The sequence below is a fragment of the Bos taurus genome, chromosome 7 (assembly GCF_002263795.3).
Source record: "Bos taurus isolate L1 Dominette 01449 registration number 42190680 breed Hereford chromosome 7, ARS-UCD2.0, whole genome shotgun sequence".
NCBI classification, from domain to species: Eukaryota; Metazoa; Chordata; class Mammalia; order Artiodactyla; family Bovidae; genus Bos; species Bos taurus.
The window spans coordinates 61,645,802-61,654,482 of NC_037334.1; the positions used below are offsets into that span (position 1 = coordinate 61,645,802).

The 8,681-nt window shown below is 54.8% G+C and overlaps 1 protein-coding gene across 1 annotated transcript; it reads right to left on the minus strand.

The window, feature by feature from the left end:
* Nucleotides 1-640: 640 nt before the first annotated feature.
* ARSI (arylsulfatase family member I) lies at nt 641-7,628 on the minus strand. Its single transcript, XM_002689292.7, has 2 exons — nt 6,721-7,628; nt 641-2,897 (listed from the first exon to the last, which is right to left on the minus strand). Exons 1-2 carry the CDS (start codon nt 7,038-7,040, stop codon nt 1,493-1,495), a joined length of 1,725 nt encoding a protein of 574 aa, XP_002689338.1. The 5' UTR covers nt 7,041-7,628; the 3' UTR covers nt 641-1,492.
* Nucleotides 7,629-8,681: the final 1,053 nt, after the last annotated feature.

The window sequence follows — 8,681 nt, forward strand, 5'->3', positions numbered from 1 at the left end:
AGCAGGGCTGGGGGGAAGGGGCCCAGAACATGGAGGTCACCTCCACTGTGCAGCCGCAGCCGGACCATCACTCCTGGGCTCAGCCACACTGCAGTAGGCCTGCCAGCCTGCCACCAAGTCTTGAACCCCGCTCACTGCACCGCACCCACCCCACCCCACCCCACCCCACCCGTCCCGCTCATCCACATGCTGACGAGTCCTAACAGGCCTCCTTTGCCAGAGACAAAAATAACTATTTTCAAAATTCACAGCAGGGCTTTCGCCTACACACACTGCACGGACTGGAAGCTAAAGGGAGATATGCAGAACGCAGTGTGCAGATAGAGGCCGCTACCCAGCCAGCGAGCCCTGAAACCCCCACGCCCTCCTCCCCACCGCCCAGCCCGTGTCCCCCAACATACACACACGCCCAGTGGTGCCCAGAACACCTAGGGGGAGGGTTCTCAGTTCATTCGCTGTACACAGGGACAGTGAGGTCCAGAGGGGGTCCGAGGCCACACAGAGGATCTGGGGCAGGCCTGGGCCAAAACCCATATGTTTTGTCCCCTGGACAATACCCAGGACAATGGTGAGCTCACACCTGGCCCAGGACACATGTGCACACACCCACACCAGCTCACAACAGCACTGCAGCCCTTGCTTCTGTGTTCCTGCCTTTTAATCAAGTTCACGGCTTCCTCTACAACCATTACTGCGGCCGGTTCTCTACAGGCCTGTGAGGTAGGCAGAGCCAGGGCTAAAATTCCCTTGTGCAGGTGTGGAATTCGAGGCCCAGGAAAGAGGACTGGGCCCAAGGTCAGAGCAGAACCCCGATGCTCTGACGGTTGGTGCGGGGCTCTTTGCACAGTTGCTTCCACTCCTTTAGATCCTGCAGCAGCTAAGAGCCAGGCCCAGTCCTCCCCTTCCCTCCCAGGAAGGGGAGCTCACCACCACCAGTCTGTCCCCAGGACTGGCCCAGGTCTCGTGAGGAGCCAGGAAGGTCCCAGGTCCCTGCACCTCCAACCTCAGTACTCAGGGCATGGCTTCAGACAGAGGTCAAGATCATGATGCCGCAGCTTGAGTCCAGGCCTGGAGCTGCCTCTGGGTGGCCCCTCACCCAGGAAGTACCACAAAGGTTCAGGGTTCAAGAGCAAGGCCTTAAGTGAGCTAGGCGGTGACAAAGTCGGTGGGAACTTCACCGTGGTCCCAGGCACCAGATCCACACCACAGAGTGACAAAGTCATTAGAGCTCATTCTCCAGATGAGGGAAATGAGGCTCAGAGAGCTCATGCAGGTCACCCAAGGTCACAGAGCAAGTCAACAGAGAGGCACGACTGGGACCCCGGGCATCCCAGTCTTGTTTATTCTCCCCCAAGCCCCAAACCAAGCTACCCACCCTTCAACTGAGAGACTGTATGGCCTCCATTTCCCTGAGGAGGAGGACTTGACTGGAAGCCCCTCCCTGGTGAGGAACAGGGCCAGCTTGCATGGGAAAGTATCTCAGCCCCACCCATCAGATCCGATGGGACATCAGTCTGGTGTTGAGTTTACGGAAAAAGGATCTCAGCTTGCAAATCTTGCATTTTTTCTTGCGTCGCCCCCTGGACTGGCTTTGAGCCCTGCCTTCCTCCTCTTCTTCATCTTCTTCCTCATCACTGGCCCAAGGCCCCCATGCACCCCCATTAAAGTCAGGATGGGCCCGGGGATTCTCAGCTGGGTATCGCACGGGGATAGCTGTGCGGTTATAGTCCACCAAGCGGGCCAGCAGGGCTCGGACCACATCCGGCCGCTGGCCAGCAAGGTCCTCCCGTTCGTAGGGGTCAGCACTGATGTTGAACAGCCACACGGCCTGGCGGGCACTGGCCATCCTCTCCAGGTTCCACCAACTGCCAGGGAAGGCGGCCAGCGTCTGGGGAGGGATCCAGTCACCATAGCCGGGGTCTCCTGTCAGCAGCTTCCACTCGCCCACGCGGATGGCGGCCTGCACAGCGGTATTCCAAATGCCGAAGCCGCCCTCCAGGGAGCCGTGCCGTGCATGGTTGTAGAGTGGGTCAATGTTGTGCAGAATCTCCGTGCGTGGTGAGGCCCGGCCCTCGCTGATGGCTGGCCACACATCATAACCGTCCAGCCCATCAGCTGCCGAGGCAGTGCCCCCTGCCAGAGCCACCAGGGTTGGGTACCAGTCAGTGATGTGCACCAGTGCCCGGCTTGTCCGTCGCTTTCTCTTGAGCAGGGGGCTGTGGACAAAGCCCAGGCCCCGCACACCCCCTTCCCAGTAAGTGCCCTTGCGTCCTCGCAGCGGCCAGTTGCTGCCCCCCGAGAAGGTCTGGCCGCCGTTGTCACTGGAGAAGATGATGACGCTGTTGTTGTAGAAACCATGGCGCTTGAGGGCCCAGGTGATGTTGCGCACGGCCTCATCCATGCAGGTCACCATGGCCGCGTACTTCCTCCGCGCCACATTGCCCATGGTGCGGTAGCGGTACAGGTACTCGCGCGGGGACTGCAGAGGCGTGTGGACCGCCTGGAAGGCCACATAGAGGAAGAGGGGCTGCCGGGGGCTGTGGCTGGCTAGGATGTGGCTGACGCGCTGGGCGTAGAGCAGAGTGGAGTACTGGCCGCTGAGCCCCCAGGCCACATTCTCACCCTCGTGCAGGTCGAAGCCGCACACCCCTGGGCCGTCACAGTTGTCATAGGTGTAGTAGTCCACGTTGCCTGTGAGCGAGCCCAGGAAGGTGTCAAAGCCCCGGCGCGTGGGCAGGCACTCCTTCCGGTAGAAGCCCAGGTGCCACTTGCCCACCATATGGGTAGAATAGCCCAGCTCCTGAAGCTTCTGGGGCAGTGTCACCTGGTCCAGGGGCAGGCAGTTGGGCTGCCGAGGGCGGATGATGGAGTGCTGAAGTCCTGTGTGGATCTGGTATCTGGCAGGAAGAGGGGAGGACACAGAAATCACTGGTGAGGCAGAAACCACTGTTCTGGCTCCCCAACCTCCAACACTCACTCTGAGGTGGGCTCAGGTGCCAGCACTACTGGCAAGAAAAGTAAAGTAACCAGTGCTGTGCTGTGCTTAGTCGCTCAGTCATGTCTGGCTCTTTGCAACCCCATGGACTGTAGCCTGCCAGGCTCCTCTGTCCATGGGGATTCTCCAGGCAAGAATACTGGAATGGGTTGCCATGCCCTCCTCCAGGGGATCTTCCAAACCCAGGAATTGAACCCAGGTCTCTCACATTTCAGGCAGATTCTTTACCAACTGAGCCACCAGGGAAGCCCAACAATACTGGGACGAGTAGCCTATCCCTTCTCCAGGGGATCTTCCCAACCCAGGAACTGAACCAGGGTCTCCTGCATTGCAGGAGGATTCTTTACCAGATGAGCTACCAGGGAAGCCCAGTAGCTGTTATCAAATTTGCCCAGCACTTCAAATGCATTAGCTCACTGAACCCTCAAAATCAACTGAAGCAGGTATTTGTCATCTTACAGATGAGGAGGTTGGAGCCCAGAGAGGTTAAGCCACTTAAGCAGTATCACACAGCTAGGAAGTTGGGGAGTTAAGAGTTGAACCCAAGCTAATCATGACAACAACAATAACAAAGGCTGGTGCCAAGCACCTGTTGTATGCTCAGTATTGCGGTGCTATGCCCTTTATAGGAATTATCTTACTAAATCCTCACTTTAACCTAGGGGGTGCCTATCATTATTATTTTCATGTCCCAAATAAGAAAACGGAGGCTCAGTAAATTAAATCATTTAACCAGCGAGTCACACAATTGGTAATTAGAATTGGGATTTGTATCCCCAACAGTTTGACTCCAGATTTCAGAGTCCCTACATTCTAAGCCCCCTAACTTGTTATGGGGTCTAGAGCAACTCCTACTCTCCTAAGAAAACTCCTATTCACTCTTAAAAGTCCAGCCCAAATGTTACCATCACTATAAACATTCTCACTCAAAGAATGGGCCACTTTTGCTGTTGGGTTCTTACAGCATTAAGTACAAACCTTCACTGGTTCAGCTTAGCCATAGGATTCTACTTGGCTGTACATACATGTTCTTGGGCCCAGTGATATTTAATGAGACTGCCCCTTATTCCTCTTTGTATTCCTAGTGCTCTGGAGATGTTTCAAGGACACTTAATTACTTATGAAATGGATGAATGAAGAATGACACTCAAAGGATTTTAGAACCAGAGGGACTCAAATCATTTTCTAGTTTATTCATCTCAACTTAAAAAGAAATTAAGGTTCAGAGGAAGGGAAGACTTCGTTTAAGTTCACTCAGTGGTCAGGAGCAGAGCCAGGATTTGAACATAAAGTCAATCAGAGTCCCCAAACACAGACCCTTTTCTGGTAAATTAGGCCGCCACTTCTTTCCCCCATGGAGGCCCCAGTTAGCTCATGTGAGGAGTGAGCTGGTTGGAATGGGACACATGTAAAAACCTTCCAGCTCCCAAATGTTATGAGACCAGTTCTCAGGTGCCTGCCTGCAAGTTTATGTGGCCCTGAGATCCAGGTCACTCACAGGCTAACACCCTGAGGCAGGAGCAAACGGTGAGCAGAACTCTTCATTCCCCATTTATTCATTTCTATCCCATTTCTTCTTCTGTGGTCAAGGTGTCCATGTTATCTGCTTAGAGTGTCGCCTTCACTCAAGCTTACAAGCCCCAGACTAAGTGAGAAGCCTGGAACTTCACAAGTGTATTAGAACCCCACACCTTTTTCTCACTCCCAGGCATCCAAGTTAAGCCAGTCATGACCTAAATTCCTGATACCTTTAAGCTGGTCACTGGGGTGCATTTTTCTGTTTTGGTTTCCTTATCGTAAAGCTGTTTTGGTTGTCAGCTATTATTAGCTACTACTGCCATTTTAAACACTATAGGCTGCACACACTATTTCACTTACTTTGCCTAAGTAACCTACAGTGAAGACTGTTATTACCTCCATTCCACTGATGATAAAACTGAGGCTCCCAAGAGTGCAGCAACAGGCCCAAGTTCAAGACGGCTGGCAAGCAGGAGCGCTGAGCTTTGAGCCCAGGTCTCACACTCAAAATCTATCAGTGATGTGGCCTCTGCAGACCCTGGGTTAAGCTAATGAACGATTAGATTTGATACAAGAAGTACCCAAGGGCCCCGAGTGGTAGCAGGCCTCTTTTTCGCAGAGGCTGGACACCATAGAACCCTGCTTGATAAAGTGGGTGGGCCAGCTAAGAGTCACTAGTCTGTCTGTAAGTGAGTAACATGGGAAACTGGCTCTCTCCAGCTTTACCAAACACGGCTGGATGCACTAACAAACACTAATGAGAGTAGTCAGCATCAGTCAGATGGAGCCAGCTAGCTGCAGGGGGCGGAGGGCAGACACTGCCCGGCCATGCTCAGCTAACTTTGCAGATGCGGGTGGGGGGGTGGAGAGGTGGCAGGGCTGGAACGCTGCCCTGCATGCTGCTCATTCCCCTGCTTAAACCAAAAGTCATCTCTCGGAGAGAAATGCTAACTTGTGCACCACTCTTAGGAATGCAGATTCCTCCTCCCTCTTCTGGAAGCCGGCTAACATTGGGTCTTTACTGTCAGCCCTCACCCCCAATTCATACACTCGTGCCCCTTCCTCTTTCCGATTCTCTCTCTCAGTTCCTAGAGCTAAATGCTAAGTGCCAGGTTGAAGAAAGAAAAGGCACCTATTTGATTCCCAGCTCCAGGGCCCCTCTAAGCACCTGGCTTCTCAGCCTTCTCTCCTACCCATCCCGAAGCTGGGCACAGGCACGGAGTTTGGCCCTCCCTGATTCTGTGACTCAGTTTCTCCCATCCAGGAAACAGGAAGACTATGGCTCTGGTTTCTGAGATCATGCTAGTGGCTTCTGGATGGAATTTGGGAGAAAGCACGCCTTGGACCCCATCCAAGGAGGATTAACTTCAGCCTTGCCAAAGGATTTTCTCCTAAGTGGCCAGAGTTTGCCTTCCACACACCCACCTCCTGTTTCCCTGCTCTATTAATCCTGTAATCCTACCACCTTGCCTGTGGACAACTCCTTATGGAGAAAGCAGCACGTCTCCTTGGGGCTCCCAGCCAACTTGGGAGGATTTTACAGATGAAAAAACAGAGGCTTTGAGAAATGAAGTAACTAGCCTAAGGCTACACAGGTCAGGCATCCTGTGTGTGCCTTTCTCCTCCACCTATCCATTCCTTGGCTTCCTCCCAATGTCATCATTAAACAATTTGGAGGCCCTAAACCTTCCAGTAACATAGAGGCTGCCATTTATTGATAAGCAAGCAGCCTATATGCAACTGGTTCCATCTTCACCACTCTTTTTCAAGATTAAAAACTGTTCTTCACCCCATTTTATGGACAAGAAAACTGAGGCTTAGAGAAGTTACATACCCTGCTCAGGGCCTCAGGGTATGTAAATATTAACAGAAGCAACATTCAAACCTAGATGTCAGAGGCTTCCATGTTCCTCTAACAAAGAGATGATCAGATGTCTCCTTCACATGGTGTGGAGTCTGAATGTCCTAGAACATCAGAGGGAGAAGATCCCCAAAGATGATCCAACCCATTCAGTGTACAGGTAGGGAAACCGAGGCCCGGAAAGGGCAAAGGTCTTTACTAATGATCACACAGTCAACTGGAGACAGAATTGGCTGTGAGCCGGGGCTTCCCAGCTCCCAGTGGTGTAAATGTCAGTACAAAGTGAAACCTACAGCTGGGTTTATTTGGGGCTTGGACCGGCATCAGTGGCTTGGGTCATGCTTACCTGCCGGTGAGAAGTTGGCTCCGTGAAGGCGTGCAGATGGGCTGGATATAATAATTCTCCAACTTGACACCCTCGGCTGCCAGGCGGTCCAGGGTGGGGGTTTCGATATCTGAGCCATGATAGCCCACGTCGTGGTAGCCCTGGTCGTCGGTGAGGATGAATATGATGTGGGGAGGCTGCGGTGGAGCAGCCGAGGGGTGCTCCACGCCAGCCTCCGCGGGCGCGTCGGCCACCAAGCTCGGCTTGGCCCAGTCCCAGGACAGGTAGCCGAAGCCGAGCAGGCTGACTAGAGAGAAGCCGGTGAGGGCTTGCATCGCCATGCCGGCCCGTGCGTCCCGGCGCGCAGCGCTCCCAGGGCCGCACCGCCTCGCGCGCCCAGGGCGCACGGCCCGCACGCCCGCCGGCCGACTGGCCCGGACGCTGCTAGAGCGCTCAGCGTCCCCGGGGGGCGACCCAGCGGCCGGTCCGGGACTGACTGGACGATGAGGCCAAACCTGCGCGGCCGCAGCGGGGCGCTCTGAGGAGGTCAGGCCCGCGACCAGCAGTCTCCCGCCGCCCCAGCGCCCGCCCTGCGCCGCTCGTGTCCCTCTCCCCTAGTTCAGCCAGGCCAGCCTGAGACACGGTGTGGCGGCTTCCAAAAAGTGCTCTCGACCATTCTCTGACTCCCCTCTTCGTTCTAGCCCTTGATTTCTCCCGCCTCCTAATTTCTCTCGCCTCTGCTTTCCCTCTCTCTTCCTCCCGACCCTCCAGCCCCCTGCCCGGCCTCTCGCCCCGCCCGGAGTCGGGAGAACTGTCGGCTCCCCTTAGGGAGGTGGGCAGGACCCCAGAGGAGAAGGGGAGGGAGGCACGGGTTGGGCGGGTCTGTGGGGGACACCGCGGGAGAGAATGAGAAAAAGTTGTAACATCTGCCGGGGCCGAGCCCCAGGTGGAGGGGCGGGGCGTCCAGCGGCGGCTCCGCCCCCGGGCGGGAAGCCCAGGCCGACTGGGCCCTCTGGCTCTAGCCTCCGCCCTGGCCCAGACTGGGGAAAGGAGGGAGGGGGGCTGCTTGGAATTCGATGGAATAGCTCTGGAATGGCCTGGTCAGACATTCCTCGATCATGGAGTCTTAGCTTATCCGAGCGCCAGTCCTGGAAGGGATGTGCATCATTTTCTATTCCAACCCGGTCAGCCCACCACTGGAGACACTCAGGCCTGGACATGGCCAGAAACTCGTCTAAATCACAAACAAATTGGTGGCTTCTTCCGCGGGGCTCACAGTGGCTGTCTGAAGTAGCAGTAGAGACAGCAGTGGAGAATAGGGAAGGCTTTGCCACTTACCAGGGTCTGGAAATCGGGAAACTAGGTGCTGGCCTTGCAGGCTTACCTCTCTCCTCAACCTCTCCCCCTCCTCATTCTTCAGTTGACAGCTAAACTGGCAGCACTAGTATCCAGAGGACAGGAGCTGTTGTACACATCTCATTATCCCCAGGCTCCAGAAGCTCCATGAGTACGGGTATCGTTGGGATGAACAAGTGAATGGGCCTCGAGGGTCACCCAGGCCAGTACCCATTCAGAAAATCTCTGTACCAGGAGAGGCAAGCTTGGGGGACTCCTGAGCCAGGCAAGTATCACACATGAGTCAAGCAGAGAGGCTGCTGTGTTGCCAGAGAAAGGCAGGGGCCGCACGGGGCAAAGGACCTCAGCCTTGAGTCCAGCTGACCTTCGTTATGCAAGAATGTGGACCAGTGTTTCCAGATATTCTGATTTTCTAAGAACACCCAAATCTAGATTGTTATGAGAAATATTCCGATTGTTAAGAGCTAGTAACTCATTTAAAGCCAAATCAAAGCACTCTACAGGCCAAATCAAACCTATCAGGAGGGACTGCCCTGGTGGCCCCGTGGTTGGGACCCTGCCTGCCAATGCAGGGGACATGGGTTCAATCCCTTGCCCAGGAACTAAGATCCCACATGCTGTAGGAA